The sequence below is a fragment of the Bufo bufo genome, chromosome 7 (assembly GCF_905171765.1).
Source record: "Bufo bufo chromosome 7, aBufBuf1.1, whole genome shotgun sequence".
Classification (NCBI taxonomy): domain Eukaryota; kingdom Metazoa; phylum Chordata; class Amphibia; order Anura; family Bufonidae; genus Bufo; species Bufo bufo.
Window position 1 is genome coordinate 43516259 of NC_053395.1, and position 20216 is coordinate 43536474.

A 20216-nucleotide genomic window follows, 5' to 3' on the forward strand; every position below is an offset into this window, starting at 1 on the left:
GATAATTGCTGGCCAGCAATTATTGGTAACCCATCTGTGGACCCCCAGCCAGACTACATCGTGAATGGGGCACCCTTAGGGTACCTGCACACATTGTGGAATATGGGTGAAATCCGCACCAAAAATCAACTGACATTCCCTGGGTATTAAAAAAAATCTGCCCGGCAGGTCAATTTCTACTCGGAAGTAAAAAGCAAAGTGCACATTAGATCTGTGAAATCTCATTCACTTTGCCGTTAATGTTTATATAACGCTGTGGTTTTTCTGCACAAAAATTTGCGAGGAAAAACCGCACATAATTTGCAACGTGTGCAGGTAGCCTTAGGCCCCTTTCACACGAGCGAGAATTCCGCGCGGATGCGATGCGGGAGGTGAACGCATTGCACCCGCACTGAATACCGACCCATTCATTTCTATGGGGCTGTTCACATGAGCGGTGATTTTCACGCATCACTTGTGCGTTGCGTGAAAATCTCAGCATGCTCTATATTCTGCGTTTTTCACGTAACGCAGGCCCCATAGAAATGAGAGGGGTTGCGTGAAAATCGAAAGCATCCGCAAGCAAGTGCGGATGCGGTGCGATTTTCACGCACGGTTGCTAGGAGACGATCGGGATGGAGACCCGATCATTATTATTTTCCCTTATAACATGGTTATAAGGGAAAATAATAGCATTCTGAATACAGAATGCATAGTAAAATAGCGCTGGAGGGGTTAAAAAAAAATAATACAATTTTAACTCACCTTAGTCCACTTGATCGCGGCCCGGCATCTCCTTCTGTCTCCTTTGCTGAACAGGACCTGTGCTGAGCATTAATTACAGGACCTTTGATGACGTCACTCCGGTCATCACATGATCTTTTACCATGGTGATGGATCATGTGATGACCGGAATGACGTCACCAAAGGTCCTGTTGCTGCACAGAGATCAGATGAAGACAGAAGGAGATGCCGGGCATCGCGATCAAGTGGACTAAGGTGAGTTAAATATTTTTTTAAACCCCTCCAGCGCTGTTTTACTATGCATTCTGTATTCAGAATGCTATTATTTTCCCTTATAACCATGTTATAAGGGAAAATAATACAATCTACAGAACACCGATCCCAAGCCCGAACTTCTGTGAAGATGTTTGGGTACCAAACACGCGCGATTTTTCTCACGCGAGTGCAAAACGCATTACAATGTTTTGCACTCGTGCGGAAAAATCGCGGGTGTTCCCGCAACGCCCGTGTGAAAGAGGCCTTATAGTCCAGGAAATTGCTATGTTGATACCTTGTTGGTGTTTCACATGATGGTTTTACTCCTGCTCCTCAGCCAGCTCTATGGACCACCAGAAAAGGTTTTGGTTGGCATTATTATTATTTTAACTATATAACGCCAACATATTCCGCAGCACTTTACAGACATTCTCATCACTTTGTGTCCCTCTGTGTCCAGAATTACCAAATAGTAAGTTTTTGGAATGTGGGAGGAAACCTCACAAACACAAGGAGAACATACAAACTCCATAATAATGATGATGTTTGAATACTACGTTCAGCTTTCCCAAGTAATGTTTCCTTAGAGCCTGGCGTATGCCGACAGATTGTCCTTTTTAGCATATGTCACTGTGTCTTTTTTATTAACTGTATGGAATAGGATAGTACTTACGGTAGATAAGGCAGTACCACATGTCCTTTTACACCTGCCCTTTTTGCAGAATGGACTCGGGACTCACACCTGGTTCCTAAAAAGAGTGGCTGGTTCACAGTACTCCTTAAGAAATGAATACATTGGGAACTTTGTCAATGGTGAACGCCATGGTCAAGGCCAGTTTTACTATGCCAATGGAGCGATGTACGACGGCCAGTGGAAACACAACAAAAAGCATGGAATGGTAAGTGGGGTCATCACATTAGCTTTTTATTGGATTTTCGGCAATTGTGGGATTAGTATATTAGTAGTAGTGGTAGAGTTCTTGTAACTACTGTATGAATTAGGCCAGAAATATACTGGGGAAGCAAGACAGTGAGATGGTCATAGATGGGGCAAACACAGACAATTTAATGGCAGTCTATATGGCGATATATCCATTTAAATGGGTTATCTAATTATCCAGTTAATACTTACCGTATCTGATCATTGGGGGTCTGAACGCAAGGACCCTCAGCAATCACGAGTGCCCTATGAGAATGGTGCGGTGGTGTGAATGTGTTACCACGGCTCCACTGACTTCTAAGGGACTGCTGCGAGCACTATACTCAGCAGTCCGATAGAAGTGAACAGATTGGTGGCCCACTACTTCATCGTCATGGGGCACTTCAGGATCTGAATTGATATACCATCTTCAGTGACTTAGGCCCATTTTTCCTATAGTTGTTCAGGATAAAAGGGCATCTGCCAGCAGATTTGTCCCTATGACACTGGCTGACCTGTTTCTTGTGCGCTAGGCAGCTGAAGGCATCTGTGTTGGTCCCATGTTCATATGTGCCGGCATTGCTGAGAAAAATGATGTTTTAATATATGGAAATGAGCCTTTAGGAGCAACGGGGGCGTTGTCATTACACCTAGAGGCTCTGCTCTCTCTGCAACTGCCGCGCCCTCTCCACTTTGACAGGGTCAGGCAGTATAAACGTGATCACACCTGGCCCTGTCAATCAAAATGCAGAGGGAGTGGCAGTTGCAGAGAGAGAGCTGAGCCTCTAGGTGTAACAGGAACGCCCCTGTTGCTCCTAGATGCTCATTTGCATATATTAAAACATCATTTTTCTCAGCCATGTGGGCACATATAAAGATGGGACCAACACAGGTGCCTTCAGCTGCCAAGCGCACATGTAACAGGTCAGCCAGTGTCATAGGTACAAATCTAGATACAGATGCCCTTTAAAGAGGTTGTCCCACAAAAATTATTCTACAAACCAGCACCTGGATGTGAATACTTTTGTAATTGCATATAATTAAAAATGTTGTATAGTCATAGTTATTCAGTAAAATCTATCTGTATAGCACCACCTGCTGTTTGTTCTTTTTCTTATTTCTTTGCCCTGCTCACTGAGATGGCCGCTCATGCTCAGTTTCATCCTTTAACTGCCTCCTGAGCTGTGATAGGGAGAGCATGGGCACGCCTCCTGGGCTGTGATAGGGAGAGCATGGACATGCCTCCTGGGCTGTGATAGGGAGAGCATGGACATGCCTCCTGGGCTGTGAGAGGGAGAGCATGGACACGCCTCCTGGGCTGTGATAGGGAGAGCATGGACACGCCTCCTGGGCTGTGATAGGGAGAGCATGGGCACGTCCCCTGAGCTGTGATAGGGAGAGCATGGGCACGTCCCCTGAGCTGTGATAGGGAGAGCATGGACACGCCTCCTGGGCTGTGATAGGGAGAGCATGGACACGCCTCCTGGGCTGTGATAGGGAGAGCATGGACACGCCTCCTGGGCTGTGATAGGGAGAGCATGGGCACGTCCCCTGAGCTGTGATAGGGAGAGCATGGGCACGCCTCCTGGGCTGTGATAGGGAGAGCATGGACACGCCTCCTGGGCTGTGATAGGGAGAGCATGGACACGCCTCCTGGGCTGTGATAGGGAGAGCATGGACACGCCTCCTGGGCTGTGATAGGGAGAGCATGGACACGCCTCCTGGGCTGTGATAGGGAGAGCATGGACACGCCTCCTGGGCTGTGATAGGGAGAGCATGGGCACGCCTCCTGGGCTGTGATAGGGAGAGCATGGACATGCCTCCTGGGCTGTGATAGGGAGAGCATGGACACGCCTCCTGGGCTGTGAGAGGGAGAGCATGGACACGCCTCCTGGGCTGTGATAGGGAGAGCATGGACACGCCTCCTGGGCTGTGATAGGGAGAGCATGGGCACGTCCCCTGAGCTGTGATAGGGAGAGCATGGGCACGTCCCCTGAGCTGTGATAGGGAGAGCATGGACACGCCTCCTGGGCTGTGATAGGGAGAGCATGGACACGCCTCCTGGGCTGTGATAGGGAGAGCATGGACACGCCTCCTGGGCTGTGATAGGGAGAGCATGGGCACGTCCCCTGAGCTGTGATAGGGAGAGCATGGGCACGCCTCCTGGGCTGTGATAGGGAGAGCATGGACACGCCTCCTGGGCTGTGATAGGGAGAGCATGGACACGCCTCCTGGGCTGTGATAGGGAGAGCATGGACACGCCCCCTGAGCTGATAGGGAGATCATGGACACGCCCCCTGATCTGTGATAAGGAGAGCATGGACACGCCTCCTGGGCTGTGATAGGGAGAGCATGGACACGCCTCCTGGGCTGTGATAGGGAGAGCATGGACACGCCTCCTGGGCTGTGATAGGGAGAGCATGGACACGCCTCCTGGGCTGTGATAGGGAGAGCATGGACACGCCTCCTGGGCTGTGATAGGGAGAGCATGGACACGCCTCCTGGGCTGTGATAGGGAGAGCATGGACACGCCCCCTGAGCTGTGATAGGGAGAGCATGGACACGCCCCCTGATCTGTGATAAGGAGAGCATGGAAACGCCCCCTGAGCTGTGATAAGGAGAGCATGGACACGCCCCCTGAGCTGCAGCAGAAAAGACCCTCCTCTTGAGCTGTGATAGGGAGAGCATGGGCACGCCTCCTGGGCTGTGATAGGGAGAGCATGGGCACGCCTCCTGGGCTGTGATAGGGAGAGCATGGGCACGCCTCCTGGGCTGTGATAGGGAGAGCATGGACACGCCTCCTGGGCTGTGATAGGGAGAGCATGGACACGCCTCCTGGGCTGTGATAGGGAGAGCATGGACACGCCTCCTGGGCTGTGATAGGGAGAGCATGGACACGCCTCCTGGGCTGTGATAGGGAGAGCATGGACACGCCTCCTGGGCTGTGATAGGGAGAGCATGGACACGCCTCCTGGGCTGTGATAGGGAGAGCATGGACACGCCTCCTGGGCTGTGATAGGGAGAGCATGGACACGCCCCCTGATCTGTGATAAGGAGAGCATGGACACGCCTCCTGGGCTGTGATAGGGAGAGCATGGACACGCCTCCTGGGCTGTGATAGGGAGAGCATGGACACGCCTCCTGGGCTGTGATAGGGAGAGCATGGACACGCCTCCTGGGCTGTGATAGGGAGAGCATGGACACGCCTCCTGGGCTGTGATAGGGAGAGAATGGACACGCCTCCTGGGCTGTGATAGGGAGAGCATGGACACGCCCCCTGAGCTGTGATAGGGAGAGCATGGACACGCCCCCTGATCTGTGATAGGGAGAGCATGGACACGCCCCCTGATCTGTGATAAGGAGAGCATGGACACGCCCCCTGATCTGTGATAAGGAGAGCATGGACACGCCCCCTGAGCTGCAGCAGAAAAGACCCTCCTCTTGAGCTGTGATAGGGAGAGCATGGGCACGCCCCCTGAGCTGTGATAGGGAGAGCATGGACACGCCCCCTGAGCTGTGATAGGGAGAGCATGGACACACCCCCTGAGCTGTGATAGGGAGAGTATGGACACTCCCCCTGAGCTGTGATAGGGAGAGCATGGACACTCCCCCTGAGCTGTGATAGGGAGAGCATGGACACGCCCCCTGAGCTGCAGCAGAAAAGACACGCCCCCTGAGCTGCCGGCTTGATATAAATGGAGCAGAGCAATGAATGTGGAGATCACTGGATCCATGTGAGGTACAGGGCTGGTTCTAGCTTTGTTGGAAAGGTATTGTCATGTACTATATGATGTCTGATTTTCATTTTTTACATTAATAACGAGATAACCCCAGTAAAGTTTTTATTTTATTTTTTGAATGGTGACCTATCCTTCTTCTTAGACTCCACAATATACACACAAAACACTGTACATACTACACAATAATGCCATGTACTAGTTTACAGTATTCTTCATATTTTGTATTCACTTTGTTTTGCTAGGGCAAATTTATTTTTAAAAATGGAAAGATTTATATTGGGGAATTTGTGGAAGATCAGATTGCCGAATACCCAAATTTTAAGTATGACAGAGTGAATACTCCAGATCTGAGTGGTATTCGTACCCAGAGTCCTATTTGTGGAGGTAAGCAAATGGATCGGGGGAGTGTGATACCTAAAAAAAATGACTACTACCAAAAAAACAAGTCCTGTATGGTATTTTAAATGAGACACAGAAAACTAATAAAAAGCAATTGTCACTAATCATACAAAAAGTCTAAAAAAGTGTTAAAAGCACTATAGGGGCCATTTATTAAGACTGGCGTTTTAGATGCCGGTCTTAATAAGCCTCTGTGCTGGCGGTGGATCCGCCAAAGTTATGTAGAGGCGCCCACTTTAATGGGTCCGCTATCTGCCCGTTCCGCAAAAAGATAAGACATGTTCTATCTTTTTGCGGAACGGAAGTACAGGACGAAACCTCACGGAAGCACTCCGTAGTGCTTCCGTGGGGTTCTGTTCTGTGCTTCCGTTCCACACCATTCCGCATCTCCGGATTTGCAGACCCATTGAAGTGAATGGGTCCGCATCCATGATGCGGAATGCACACGGAACAGTGCCCGTGTATTGCGGATCCGCAAAAGCGGTCTGCAATACAGCCACTGAGCGCACACGTTCGTGTGCAAGGGGCCTTACATTTAAATAATTTTCTACGCCTAAAACAGGCGTGGAAAGTGATGAATGAGACGGGCCCGCCAGTCCACCCCCTTCCCACGCCACACCCCCTTTTTTTAGACCTGGTGTGAGTAGGGCAAAGTTGCAGATTCCAGCGCAAAGGTTATTATAGGCATATTTCTGATCTTAAATGACCCTCTATATGTTAGGCCTTATGAACACAACCATGTGTTTTGCGGTCCGCACACTGCGAATCCGCAAAACTTGGCTACTAACCGTGTGTTTCCCGCACTTTCCCATTCCGCCCTTTTGTAGAAATACCTATTTTTGTCCACAAAACGGGCAGGAATAGGATATGCTTTTTTGCAGGATGAACATACGGTTGCATGGATGAGGACAGCACAAAATGACATCCGTGTGCTGTGTGCATGTTTACAGCCCCATAGAAATGAATGGGTCCACATGCAATCCGCAAAAACGTAAAACATAAAAGGGAATATATCACCCCCCCCAGCCACTTTTCTGGCGTAATAAAGATGCAAACCCCAGTTTTCTGGATTACATGAAGACAGAAATCTACAGCAGTTTAGGTGTACAGCCTGCGCCCCTCATAAGTTAAGGTTGCTTTTAGAGATGAGCGAAGCGACTTTGGATGCTACATCGGAACTTGCTTCGCTAAAAAAAATTGTTATAATACTGTATGGAGATCCGTCTCCATACAGTATTAGAATGTATGGGCTCCGATGAGCCAAAGTTAGTTATTTGCGAAGTCGTGCGAGACTTCGTCGAATAACTAAGGCAATTGATTATTACAGTGAAAAACCTTGGAATCGAAACCGAGTTCAGTTCCAAGTTCTGAAGTGGTTTTTCACTGTAATAATTACCGAAATTATTCAACGAAGTCTCGCACGACTTCGCAAATAACTTGCTTCTGCTCATCAGAGCCCATACATTCTAATGCTGTACGGAGACAGATCTCCGTACAGTATTATAACAAATTTTTTAGCAAATCTCTAGTTCCTTTTACATGGGACAATCTCCTCTCCATAGTATAGGGAAGAGTGATCGCTAATTGTTCGTCCCCATCCAGACTTGTTGTTTGCCAGCAGCAGAGGCTGTTTATTTCGGTGTCCGCTTGAAAGGTGCGATGTCCAGATGATCAAGCGTTTCGCTCGTTCATCGGGTAATTGGTGGCACCTTTACACCACCAGATGATGTTCTCTAACATAGTACCCGCATACTAAAATATATTCATTTGCACAAACAAAATAAATAGGATTGGAATTATAGTAAATCTCGGATGTCTAAGTATCTCATACATGTGTTCATTTGGCAGAAAGCTCCATGTTGAATTCAGGTATTCCCACTTTATCAGGATCTTATATTGAACTTGATATTGCTTCCCTGCTGAACACCTTACCAGAGGATGAACGCTATGAAGAACAGAAACAGGTATGTGTTATATGAGTATATTCACATGCAGTAGAGTCATTGCAGAAACTTCTGTGAGTGAAAAATCCATTACAGTCGTTTCTGCAACATGCGCAGGTATTTCTGCAAACCCAGTCTCTGGAGCGGTCATCAGCATCTGATCGGTTGGGGTCTGACACCCGGGACCCTCGCTGATCAGGCCCCAGCGCTCCTCTGACCACTGCGGCCATCTACCTGCTTACCCCTGCCAGTGACGTCATGACCATCAGTTGCACTTTTTTGGTGCACTCTCTGGCACGCAGGCTGTTCCGGCAAAGAATGCCAGGAATCAGCCGGACAAAACCGTTGATTGCAGCGATTTTTGTATGACCGATTTCCAGCATACTTGCAGGGTGTAGCGGTCTGATCTCTGCTGGATCCCATTATAGTGAATGGGGTCTGGCGGGCAGTATGCAGCAATGCCTGATCCAGAAGCTCCAGCAGGCTGTTTTTGGTGTGAAACCAGCCTTTGTATTTTACAGTACATATACTGTTGGCATTTATGTGGCCGATCAGTCGTCTGTGGGATCATTCGTATGAATGATCCTTCTAACAGTATGACAAAACAGGCCTACCAGGGAGCCAGTTGCCTTGTCCAAAGTGGCAAATGACTGCCTACATTTTGCTAATCAGGGTATTTTCAGCTGATCACTGCGGAAATTTTCCAACCTGACAGACCGGTGTAGTGTAGACATATAAGTGACCTGTGATTATTCATTTTGCGATATTTAGGTGGAATATGGCATCCTCCGAAATCTCACAATGCTGCGGAAGACATACAGGTTCTACAGCAGCCTGGGCAATGAGAACTGCTGTGATAACGCCTTCCTTATGACGAAATTACAGTTCTGGAGATTTTTGAAAGACTGCAAGTTCCATCACTGCGACCTAACACTTTGTGAAATGGATCGGATTTTGGCAGGTGAAATTAATACAAATCTTTCTAATAATGATGATTTCTGACAAGTCTTGCAGGGGTGTTGACCCGAGCAGCGGATCTGTTGCCTTGTCCCCCAGAACCCTTGGCACCAGTTGTCACCATTTCCAACTAGATCTGCGTCCTACCCCTCTACTAGTGTCCCATCGTGCCCCAAGTCTATCAAGATCCCTCTATTCTTGCCTGTTTAGCACAAATGATGTAGGGCTTAACCATTGATGTTCATGCCATCAGTATACAGAATATAACTAATGCACAATACAGGAGAACTGGAAACGTGTAATGGTGGCTATAGAAAAGTATTTTTTTTTCTGATAAAACAACAGAAACCCGACAGACCTCGTTAAAGTCCGACAGGGCACCTCTGGTGACAGTTATGTGACGGGTCCGGCTTTTGTTATTGTTGTTTTTCTGTTAGTGTAATGAAACAGGCCACATTCACATCTGCACTATTTCTGCTATTATAAGTTTAGAAAATTAAAGGGGCTATCCTTGGACCCCCGCCGATCAGCTGACCAGAGCTACAATAAGCACCGCGGCCTCTTCACAGTTCACCAAGCACAGCATTGTCCATTGTATAGTGACTGGGCTTGGTATCATGGCTCAGCTCCATTCACCTGAATGTTACTGTCAGCTGCGCGTATGCCACATGACCGATGTACGGTGACGTCACTGGCCTAGGAAAAAGCCTAAGCACTCACCGACGACTGTGGCCTCTTCATACATCTGATCTGTCATAGTGCCAAGAGTCGGACCCCCTCCGATCTGATATTGATGGCCTATCCGGAAGATAAGTCCTCAATATCAAATTCCGGAAATAACTCTTTGAACTCTTTCCCGACATGTGACGTACTATTACATCAAATGTCAGGCCTTTAAAGATGACGCCCGCTCCGCTCAGTGTTTCGTACAGCAGGCACCGACGGCTATTGTTCGCGACTGGTGGTAATGCTGATCGCGGACATATAACCTCTCAGATGCCATGGTCAATCTTGACGACTGCATCTAAGCACTCGCTTCCGGTAATCCTCCGGCTCCCCCGTGCGGTGATCGGAGGAGTGAGGGCTTGTGTGCGGCAGCCTCTGTCATAGTGAATGACAGGAGGCTGCTGCACAGTGTTTCCTATGGAGCCCTTGTCTGTAGCGGGGCTCTATAGGAAACTCGTAAAACATCATAGACTCCAATGCTAGTGCATAGGAGTCTATGACAATAGCAATCTAATGCTTTACTATCAAAACATAAAACTATTAATCCCATACGGAAAAAATTGAAGCAAAAATAGGGTAAAAATGGCCGATTTGCCATTTTTTGGTCGTTTCTCCTCTAACAAAAAAATTAAATAAAAAGTGATCAAAAAGTTGTACACTCAGAATGGTATCAATGAAAAGTACAGGTCGCCCCGCAAAAAATGAGCCCTCATACAGCCCTCAAAAATTATAGGGGTCAGAAATTGACAGAAATTTTTTTTTTATTTCTTTTTGTATCAAAATGCAAGAAAAACTATAAATACGTAGTATCGCCAGATTCGTACTGACCTGGGGAATGTAGATCACAAGTCAGTTTTACTGCATAATAAACGCCGTAAAAATGAAACAAAACGCCTTTGGAATTTTTTCCCCGCTTTCCACTACATTCTATGCAATATTAAATGGTGACGTTGGAAAGTACAACTTGTCCTGCGAAAAAACATACGGTTATGTGAACAGAAAAATAAAAAAGTTATGGCTCTGGAAGGCCAGGAGCACAAAATGAAAACGCAACATCAAAAAAACCTCCGGGGTAGAAGGGGGTTAAAGCATAGCGCTGCCATGGGTGCATCAACCACGTCTTTGGCACCAAGGTTCTCAAGAAACCTTCTTTTAGTTCTCAGAGTTTTCAAGCCCGCTCTACAAATTAGATATGTTGACAGGATCCACAACAATTTAAAGAGGACCTTTCACCATTCCTGACATGCCTGTTTTAATAGATTAATTCATTCCCCATGTAATAACAATTCTGGAGCATCTATTCTTAGGGCTCTAGGTTGTGCTATTCCTTTATTATTTCTACTAGAAGGTATGAATGAATTGCTAGCAGTCTGTAGTAAGGGTACAGAGGGGTGGTAACCAGTTGGGGGAGTGTACCTGTCACGGAACCATGAACCAGACGTACAACAAGAGATAAGTGAAAATAAGAAGGCTTTATTGAAAATAAAGCTGTAAAGCAAAAGTCCAAACGGATGGCGAAACCGAAGCAGAGTCTTTGCGAAGCCAGAGGTCAGGAACCAGAAGGGTAGTCAGACGAAGCCAGGATCAGGAACCAGCAGGGTAGTCGGACGAAACCAGGATCAGGAACCAGCAGGGTAGTCGGACGAAACCAGGATCAGGAACCAGAAGCAGCAGCAGTCTAGAAGCATGTGAACACAGGAGGACCAAGCAAGGAACTGAAGCCACAGACCTCCTATATATATGAGCTAGGCATCCAGCTCCTCCCAGTGGGAAGGAGGAGCCGCAGGGTGGGAGGCTACAAGGAACCCAGAAACCAAGATGGCCGCCAGCACATGTCAAACGAAGGAGAACAGCAAGAAGGTAAGACCATGACAGTACCTCCCCCTCAAGGGCCCCTCCTCCGCGGAGTAAAGAACGGTTTCTGAGGGAAGCGTGCGTGGAAGGCTCGGAGCAAGGCAGGAGCATGGACATCTGTGGAGGGAACCCAGGATTGCTCCTCTGGACCATAACCACGCCAATGGACCAAAAACTGCACCCGACCGCGGACCAGGCGTGAGTCCAGGATATTGCTCACCTCATACTCCTCACGATTACCCACTTGGACCGGACGAGGCCGAGGAACCGAGGAAGTGAAACGATTACACACCAGTGGCTTCAACAGGGAGACATGAAACACGTTGGAGATCCGCATGCCAGGAGGAAGCGCAAGGGCATAGGCTACCGGGTTTACCCTGCGAAGCACTCGGAAGGGACCAACAAAGCGAGGCGCCAGCTTGGGAGTGGGCACTCGAAGGTTAAGGTTGCGTGTGGACAACCATACACGGTCTCCGACCTGGTAGGAAGGAGCAGGCGCTCGTCTGCGATCAGCCTGGAGTCTCTGGCGCTGCGCAGAGACCTCAAGGGACTTCTGGATCAGTACCCAAGAAGCACGTAGGACGGAAAGGTGATCCTCCACAGCCGGAATATCCTGGGGAGAGAATACCTCCGGTAACACGGCAGGTTGGAACCCATAATTGGCCATGAAGGGAGACGTCCCAGAGGAAGAGTTCACCGCCGTGTTCCTGGCAAACTCAGCCCAAGGCAGGAGGTCAACCCAATTGTCTTGGTGATCGGAGACATAGCAACGAAGGAATTGCTCCAAGGCCTGATTGGATCGTTCTGCGGCCCCATTGGACTGAGGGTGGTAGGCCGAGGAGAAGGAGAGATGAATCCCCAACTGGGAGCAAAAGGCGCGCCAGAACCTGGACACAAACTGACTCCCCTGATCCGACACAATCTCCTTGGGCAAACCGTGCAACCGGAAGACCTCCCTGGCAAAAATCGTGGCTAACTCTTGTGCAGAGGGTAACTTCTTGAGAGGAACACAGTGGCACATTTTGGAAAACCGATCCACAATCATGAGAATGACCCTATGGCCTCGGGATGCAGGGAGGTCCACAATGAAATCCATCCCCAGGTGTGACCATGGGCGCTCCCCGGTGGCTATGGGTTGCAGAAGGCCCAGCGGAAGGTGCCGAGGGGACTTACTCTGGGCACAAACGGAGCATGCCGCTACATATGCGGCGATGTCGGAACGTAGGGAAGGCCACCAGAACAGACGTGAAACAGCCCAGGACAGCTGATTCTTTCCAGGATGCCCCGCGGTCTTGGAGTTATGGTAGGTTCGCAACAACCGAGTGCGCAACTCCTCAGGCACAAAACATCTGCCGTTGGGTCTCCCAGAGGGAGCACCAGATTGAGCCGCCAAAATCTGCTCACCCAGGGGAGAGGTCAGGCTGGTGCGAATGGCGGCCAAGATCTGATTCGGAGGTATGACCGAAGTCGGAATCGACTCCTCCCTGGACAGCTCGGAGTACTGCCGTGATAAGGCATCCGCCCTGATGTTCTTGGAACCGGGTAGGTAGGAGACCACGTAATTAAAACGTGACAAGAACAGAGCCCATCTGGCCTGACGTGGTGTCAATCTCTTGGCCTCAGAAAGGTAGGTCAGATTCTTGTGGTCCGTCAGGATGAGGACCGGAACCACCGAACCCTCGAGCAAGTGCCTCCATTCTTTAAGGGCCTGCACGATGGCCAATAACTCCCTGTCACCAATCTGATAGTTGCACTCCGCGGAAGACAGTTTCCGGGAGTAAAACCCACAAGGAAGCAGAGGACCCTCTGGTGTTCTACGCTGAGACAGAAGGGCGCCTACTCCCGTCTCAGACGCGTCCACCTCGAGGACAAAGGGCAACCCAGGGTTGGGATGCGACAGAATCGGAGCCGACACAAAGGCGGACTTTAGAGCCTCAAAAGCTCGGATGGCCTCGAGCGGCCAGACCTGGGAATTACTGCCCTTCCTGGTCAGATCCGTGAGAGGCTTGGCTAGCATGGAAAAGTCCCTGATGAACTTCCGATAATAATTGGCGAAGCCCAAAAAGCGCTGCAGGGAACGAAGACCACTGGGCTGGGGCCACTGTAAGACAGCTGAAACCTTCTCAGGATCCATGGAGAACCCCTCAGCGGAAATGATGTAACCTAAGAAGGTTACCTGGGATCGGTGAAATTCGCATTTCTCAAGCTTACCGAACAGCTTGTTCTCTCGTAACCGTTGCAACACTCGTCTGACATCCAGAATGTGGGCCTCCATGGATTCAGAATATACCAAGATGTCATCCAAATAGACCACCACACACTGCTGCAACAGGTCACGGAAAACATCGTTGATGAATTCCTGAAAGACTGCGGGCGCATTGCACAACCCAAAGGGCATAACCAAGGATTCATAATGACCGGTCCTGGTGTTAAACGCGGTCTTCCACTCATCGCCCGCCTTGATCCTTACCAGGTTATATGCCGCCCTCAGGTCGAGTTTGGTAAAGACCGTGGCCCCTTTAAGGCGATCGAACAGCTCGGAAATCAAGGGTATCGGGTAAGCGTTCTTGATTGTGATGCGATTGAGACCCCTGTAATCGATGCAAGGCCTCAACTCACCGCCCCTCTTTTTCACAAAGAAAAATCCAGCCCCTGCCGGGGACGAGGATTTGCGAATGTGTCCGCGTGAAAGCGCCTCCCTCACGTACTCCTCCATGGCCTCATTCTCCGCTACCGACAGTGGATAGACTTTGCCACGAGGAGGAACGGCACCAGATTGTAACTCTATGGCACAATCGTATGGGCGGTGCGGAGGTAGGGCAACCGCGCGCACCTTATCGAATACATCCCGGTACTCCTCGTATTCAGGAGGCAACAGAGAGTCCGAGGAAGTACACAGCAACTTGACAGACCCATGGATGCAACTAGCCCCACACTGCGGTGACCACGAGAGGATCTCGGCCGATCTCCAATCGAAAGTCGGATTATGCTTCCGGAGCCAGGGGTACCCCAAGACCACCGAGTAGTGTGGAGACGAAATAACCTGGAGGCAGACCGACTCTCTGTGAACGGCACCAATGGCTATCCCCACTGGAAGGGTCTCATGAGTCACGTGTGGCGGCAGAAGGGGTCTGCCGTCTATCGCCTCAAGAGCCAGTGGGGAACCTCGAGCCTGCAGAGGAATGGAATTGGCGGCAGCGAACACATTATCAATGAACAAACCACCAGCACCAGAGTCCACCAACGCCTGGGTCGTCACCGAGCCCCCGACCCAGGAGAGGACAACAGTGATCAGTGGTTTGTCAACACGGGAAACCGGGGACGAGGAGACTCCACCCAAGATCTGCCCCCGACAGGATCTCAGGTGCGAGCGTTTCCCGGACGGTTCGGACATGCCAACCGAAAATGCCCACCGAGACCACAGTACATGCATCGGCCCTCGCGTCTCCGGAGTACCCTCTCCCCCTCGGACAGGCGAGCAAACCCCAGCTGCATGGGTTCACCCCCAGACAAGTCATCCCCAGGAGGCGTGGGAGGAGAGGGAGGCACGGGTGGGACAGCAAACGTGGGCGCCAATCTGTTAGAAAACCTCCGCAGGCTCTCCTTAAAGGAAGGTCTCTCCCTGAGTCTGGTGTCAATCAAAATCAGGAAAGAAATAAGAGACTCGAGCTCCACTGGTAGGTCCTTAGCTGCAACCTCATCCTTCAAGGCATCCGAGAGACCATGAGAGAAAGCAGCGACCAGAGCCTCATTATTCCAGCCCACCTCTGCTGCCAGGGTACGAAACTCAATGGCGTATTCAGCTACGGATCGTGAACCCTGTCTGATGGACATAAGGAGCTTCGCAGCAGAGGCAGCACGAGCCGGCACATCGAATACCTTCCGAAGAGAAGCAACAAAACCGGAAAACTCGGCAACCACCGGATTGTTGTTCTCCCATAAAGGGCTGGCCCAGGCCAAGGCCTTGTCCGAGAGCAGCGAGATCAAGAAGCCCACCTTTGATCTCTCAGTAGGAAAGGCATGTGGCAGCAACTCGAAATAAATGCCCACCTGGTTAAGGAAACCTCGGCACTGAGTTGGCTCTCCCCCAAAGCGCTGTGGAAGAGGGGCAGAACCGGTCATACCCCGAAACACCGCAGGTGCAACAACAGGTGTCGGGGTAGACTCTGGCGCAACAACCGGAGCGGCAGTAGGAGCGGGCCCAGGAGCGACAACCGACCCATCGGCAACGGGAGCGAAATGAGCCGTGCGTTCAAGCAGGGTTTGCAACGCCACAGCGAACCGACCCAACAGGTGATCCTGCTGATCAAGTCTGGCAACCAGCGTGGGTAGCGAGGATGGCCCTGTACCGTCAGAATTCATGGCTTGGTCCTAATGTCACGGAAACATGAACCAGACGTACAACAAGAGATAAGTGAAAATAAGAAGGCTTTATTGAAAATAAAGCTGTAAAGCAAAAGTCCAAACGGATGGCGAAACCGAAGCAGAGTCTTTGCGAAGCCAGAGGTCAGGAACCAGAAGGGTAGTCAGACGAAGCCAGGATCAGGAACCAGCAGGGTAGTCGGACGAAACCAGGATCAGGAACCAGCAGGGTAGTCGGACGAAACCAGGATCAGGAACCAGAAGCAGCAGCAGTCTAGAAGCATGTGAACACAGGAGGACCAAGCAAGGAACTGAAGCCACAGACCTCCTATATATATGAGCTAGGCATCCAGCTCCTCCCAGTGGGAAGGAGGAGCCGCAGGGTGGGAGGCTACAAGGAACCCAGAAACCAAGATGGCCGCCAGCACATGTCAAACGAAGGAGAACAGCAAGAAGGTAAGACCATGACAGTACCTGCACAAACTCTATCCAATCAGTGCGGCCATTGTCAGACTATGCTGGTACACACCCCCCCAACTGGTTACCTCCCCTCTGTACCCTTACTGCAGACTGCTAGCAATTCATTCATAACTTCTAGCAGGAATAATAAAGGAACGGCACAACATAGAGGCATAAGAATAGATGTTCCAGAATTGTTATTACATGGAGAACGCATGACGCTATTAAAACAGGCATGTCAGGAGCGGTGACAGTTCCACTCTAATGTCTTTAGGGGATGAGAGACCTTACCCTGTTGCCTGCTGTTGGGAGAACGGGCCAAACTGGTTGGATTTTCTCTGTATGGGTTTTTCTACCATGCTAAGCAAAAAGTGCATCCTTTTGACCTCCGTTGGGTCAGTGTGCATCATTATGCCTTTTTATTGAGGTTTCAAAAATAGCATAGTCGACTACGTTATTCCATAAAATAGCTTTGAGTGAAAAGGCATATTTGCACTGTATACATTATTATTTATTTTTTTTGACCATGAGAACCTATGGATGGCGTCTGTCAAAGTTAATCTTCAGTAGCTTTTCCAATCGTATGAAAACATGATGTGAACAGCCCCTTACCTACCTTAAGAGGTGCAAAATACATCTTAGGGGTGATGGCAGAGTAGTGTTGGAGAGGTAGTATTGTGAACATCTGCTCCCAAGGTCCCAGTTCACTTGCCGGTTCATTCTTGCGTTCATGAATGTCTTATTTTGGCACTTGCTGAAAAACAGAAAACACACTAAAAATGAATCTTCCAAAACTGTTGTCTACCATAGTTTTGCATTGTACAGGTTATCATTACTCACTGCTACTAATGTACTTTTTATGGCAAACTTTGTGCATCCAACAGACAACTCAGAGCCTGAAGAAGTTCACTCTCCCTATGCTACAATGCTGCTTCGAGCATTCCTGACCAATATTATCTACTTGGCTCATCACATCGCTCGTGCTGATAGTCCGTGAGTCCTTTCCTTTTTCATTAGCATGAAGTGGCAACATTACTTACTGATTATAAACAACTTTCCATAAATCAAAAGTACAAATGAAGATATTAAACTTTGTAATATGTTTTATTTTAGAAAAATGCCTCTTTCTACACTTATCAGACTCCTCTCCCCCTTTCTGCCCACTGCACTGTTCACTCTGAATATATATATTAAATCCATACACAAGAGGTAGAGCTGAAAGCTGCTCATCAGCTCAATGAGCGATCAAGTTATAGCTGCTGCCCATTGAAGTCTACAGAGAGGGGAGGGAGGAGAAAGAGGGGGCAGCTGCAGAGAAAGAAATATAGAGGGTAATGACAGATGCAGCTGTTTCATCTAGTGTCTTTAATGCTTTACCCAATTTCCTAGATTTAGGGCTCATGCACACCATATGTATTTTGCGGTCTGCAAAAAACGGATCCGCAAAAAATACGGATGACGTCCGTGTGCATTCCGTATTTTGCGGAACGGAACAGCTGGCCCTTAATAGAACAGTATTATTCTTGTCCATACTGCGGACAATAATAGGGCACGTTCTATTTTTTTGTGGAACGGACCCATTGAAATGAATGGTTCCGCATATGGTCCACAAAAACTACGGAACAGACACGGAAAGAAAATACGTTCATGTGCATGAGCCCTTAGGGTAATGTCCTCTGTGCCTGTGAGACTGTGGGTTTGTCTGTTTTTCTCTCTGCAGCTGCTCCCTTCTTATCCTCCCCTCCACATAGACTTCTGTGGGCAGCAGCTGTAACCAGATCTCTCAGTGGAGCTGAAAATATGTCTTCTTTGCCTTTATGGATGAATGTTCGGAGGCTGAAGGGAGGAAAATAAGTGTCTGAAAGGTGAAGAAAGAGGCATTTTTGTCTAATAAGATATATGATAAAGTTTATTGTCTTTGTTTCCATTATTGATTTATGAAAGGTTATTTAAAACTGAGGGTACATGAATGTAAATGAATTTGGACCATAATAGACAATATGCACACATGAACTTCCTCTGAGACATGCACCTGAAAGAGGGTCTTTCACCAGAATAAACTCTTTTAAGACCCTTTTAGAGAAACTGACCTTACTGACTATAGACCCAGTATGGAGAATAGAGACCTCTGTTGACACTGATAGGCCTGGAACCGACCAATCGGCCACACCGATAGCACCACCAAGTCATGATGTGGTCATATGGACCTCTCTAGGCCAGTGAGAAGTCTAATTATTCAATCATGGGTCACAAATATGGACTGTTCCTCCAGTCTAATCACCACTAGTTGACTGGAACCAGTTCTATTACACCTATATTGCAGTACATTAAGTGAGGTCTCCTTATTTCACTGCTCATCTACTACACATTGTAGGATCACTGAATTCATATTGTAATATACTTGACATTAAAATGTGAGTAATATGCTATACGAGTTTTCTGGGATTAGGGTATTGGTGGGCTTTCCTTAGGATGGACCATCAATAGCTGATCAGTAGGAGTCCTACTATAAACACCCAAATAGCTGATCGGTGGGATGCCAGGTGTCAGACCCGTACTAAGCTGATATTGATGGTCTATACTGAGGAATAACCATCAGGATCCTGAAGAAGGAACAGAACTGAAGTAGGGGCTTGGAAATAATTAACCATGCCAATGTAAACTAAGGTAGTAGATATACATAAAGTCCAAAGTACACGAGAGAACGTAAATGGCATCAGATCTTACAGATTTAGCCAGAAAGCTATTTACAAAGGTGTCCGTGCCATTAACCAGTTAGATACTGAACCTACTGCTCATAGCAATCAGAGATGCAGAAGTAGCATATTAAATACAATGGGGTATTCATGTAGTATTCATAACTACAGGGTAGATTCACCTTCATGTTTTTTTTTAAATAGATGCCAGTCCTGCAGTAGTGACATCACGTACTGTACATCATCCATGTGACTGCTGCAGCCAATCATTGGCTGCAGTGGCCATGTGAATTTTCAAATACCCTATAAGAGAATTCTTGTTTAATAGAGGAAAGTCTTATTTACAGTATTAGCCAAACTGGGGAAATTGGTATGTCCAGCAAAAAAATACTGGATGCCATTAGCAAGGATGTCACTCATCGCCCACCTGGTATGTCCAGCAAAAAAATACTGGACGCCATCAGCAAGTTTGTCACTTAGCAACCACTTGGTATGTCCAGCAGAAAAATACTGGATGCCATTGTAACACCCCAGAGTGGTGTTACCACTCCTGCACCCTGTTACTGTCTTTAATGGGCTAACAAAACGTCATCTTATGCATTTTATTCCAGGTCCTCCACACTGTGCATTCCTAATCTGTTTGCAACTGTTATGTTCAACTGTAATGTGCCTGTTCACCAGTAGGTGGCAGCAAATATGGCAGAGCTTTCCTAGATAGAGTGGAATCTTCCATTCCATTCTAACCCCCCTCTGTGGAGAGGAGGGCTAGTCCCACTTCCTGCAGGAAGGGTGGGGACCAGTTTCTAGTTAGTCTAGCTTACCCCCCCCCCCCCCTTCCCGATAGGGGAAGGACGTGCCCATGCCAGCCAGAGCACCCTAAGCTCTGCTGTCTATGGAGGCCAAAGTTTAAAGGATAACTGTCATATTTTCATCAAAAAAACAATTTTAGCATATGTTACTGCTGCAGCAGCATTATGCATAAAGCAATCTTTAGTTCTTCACTTACCACTGTTTTCCTTGAGTTTTCCCCTTAGTTACGGCTGTTTTGAATCCTACATTTTGAGGATCTTCTCAAGATGGCGCCTCTGCCAGTTCTCTGAGGCCAAAACTGCATTCCCTCAGGTCACATACAAACTTGCTGTAGCCAGCAGCTTCCTGCCAGCCAATCAAATGTATTTACTGA

At 48.5% G+C, this 20216-nt stretch overlaps 1 protein-coding gene across 1 annotated transcript in view; it reads left to right on the top strand.

Annotated features, from left to right (window-relative positions):
* Window positions 1–20216, top strand: part of RSPH10B (radial spoke head 10 homolog B) — a 43634-nt gene that overhangs the window by 10779 nt on the left and 12639 nt on the right. The window contains exons 8-12 of the mRNA XM_040440241.1: window positions 1701–1877; window positions 5880–6021; window positions 7885–8000; window positions 8751–8940; window positions 17222–17330. Of these exons, the coding sequence (XP_040296175.1) occupies window positions 1701–1877; window positions 5880–6021; window positions 7885–8000; window positions 8751–8940; window positions 17222–17330 (734 nt within the window). The remainder of the gene's footprint in view (window positions 1–1700; window positions 1878–5879; window positions 6022–7884; window positions 8001–8750; window positions 8941–17221; window positions 17331–20216) is intronic.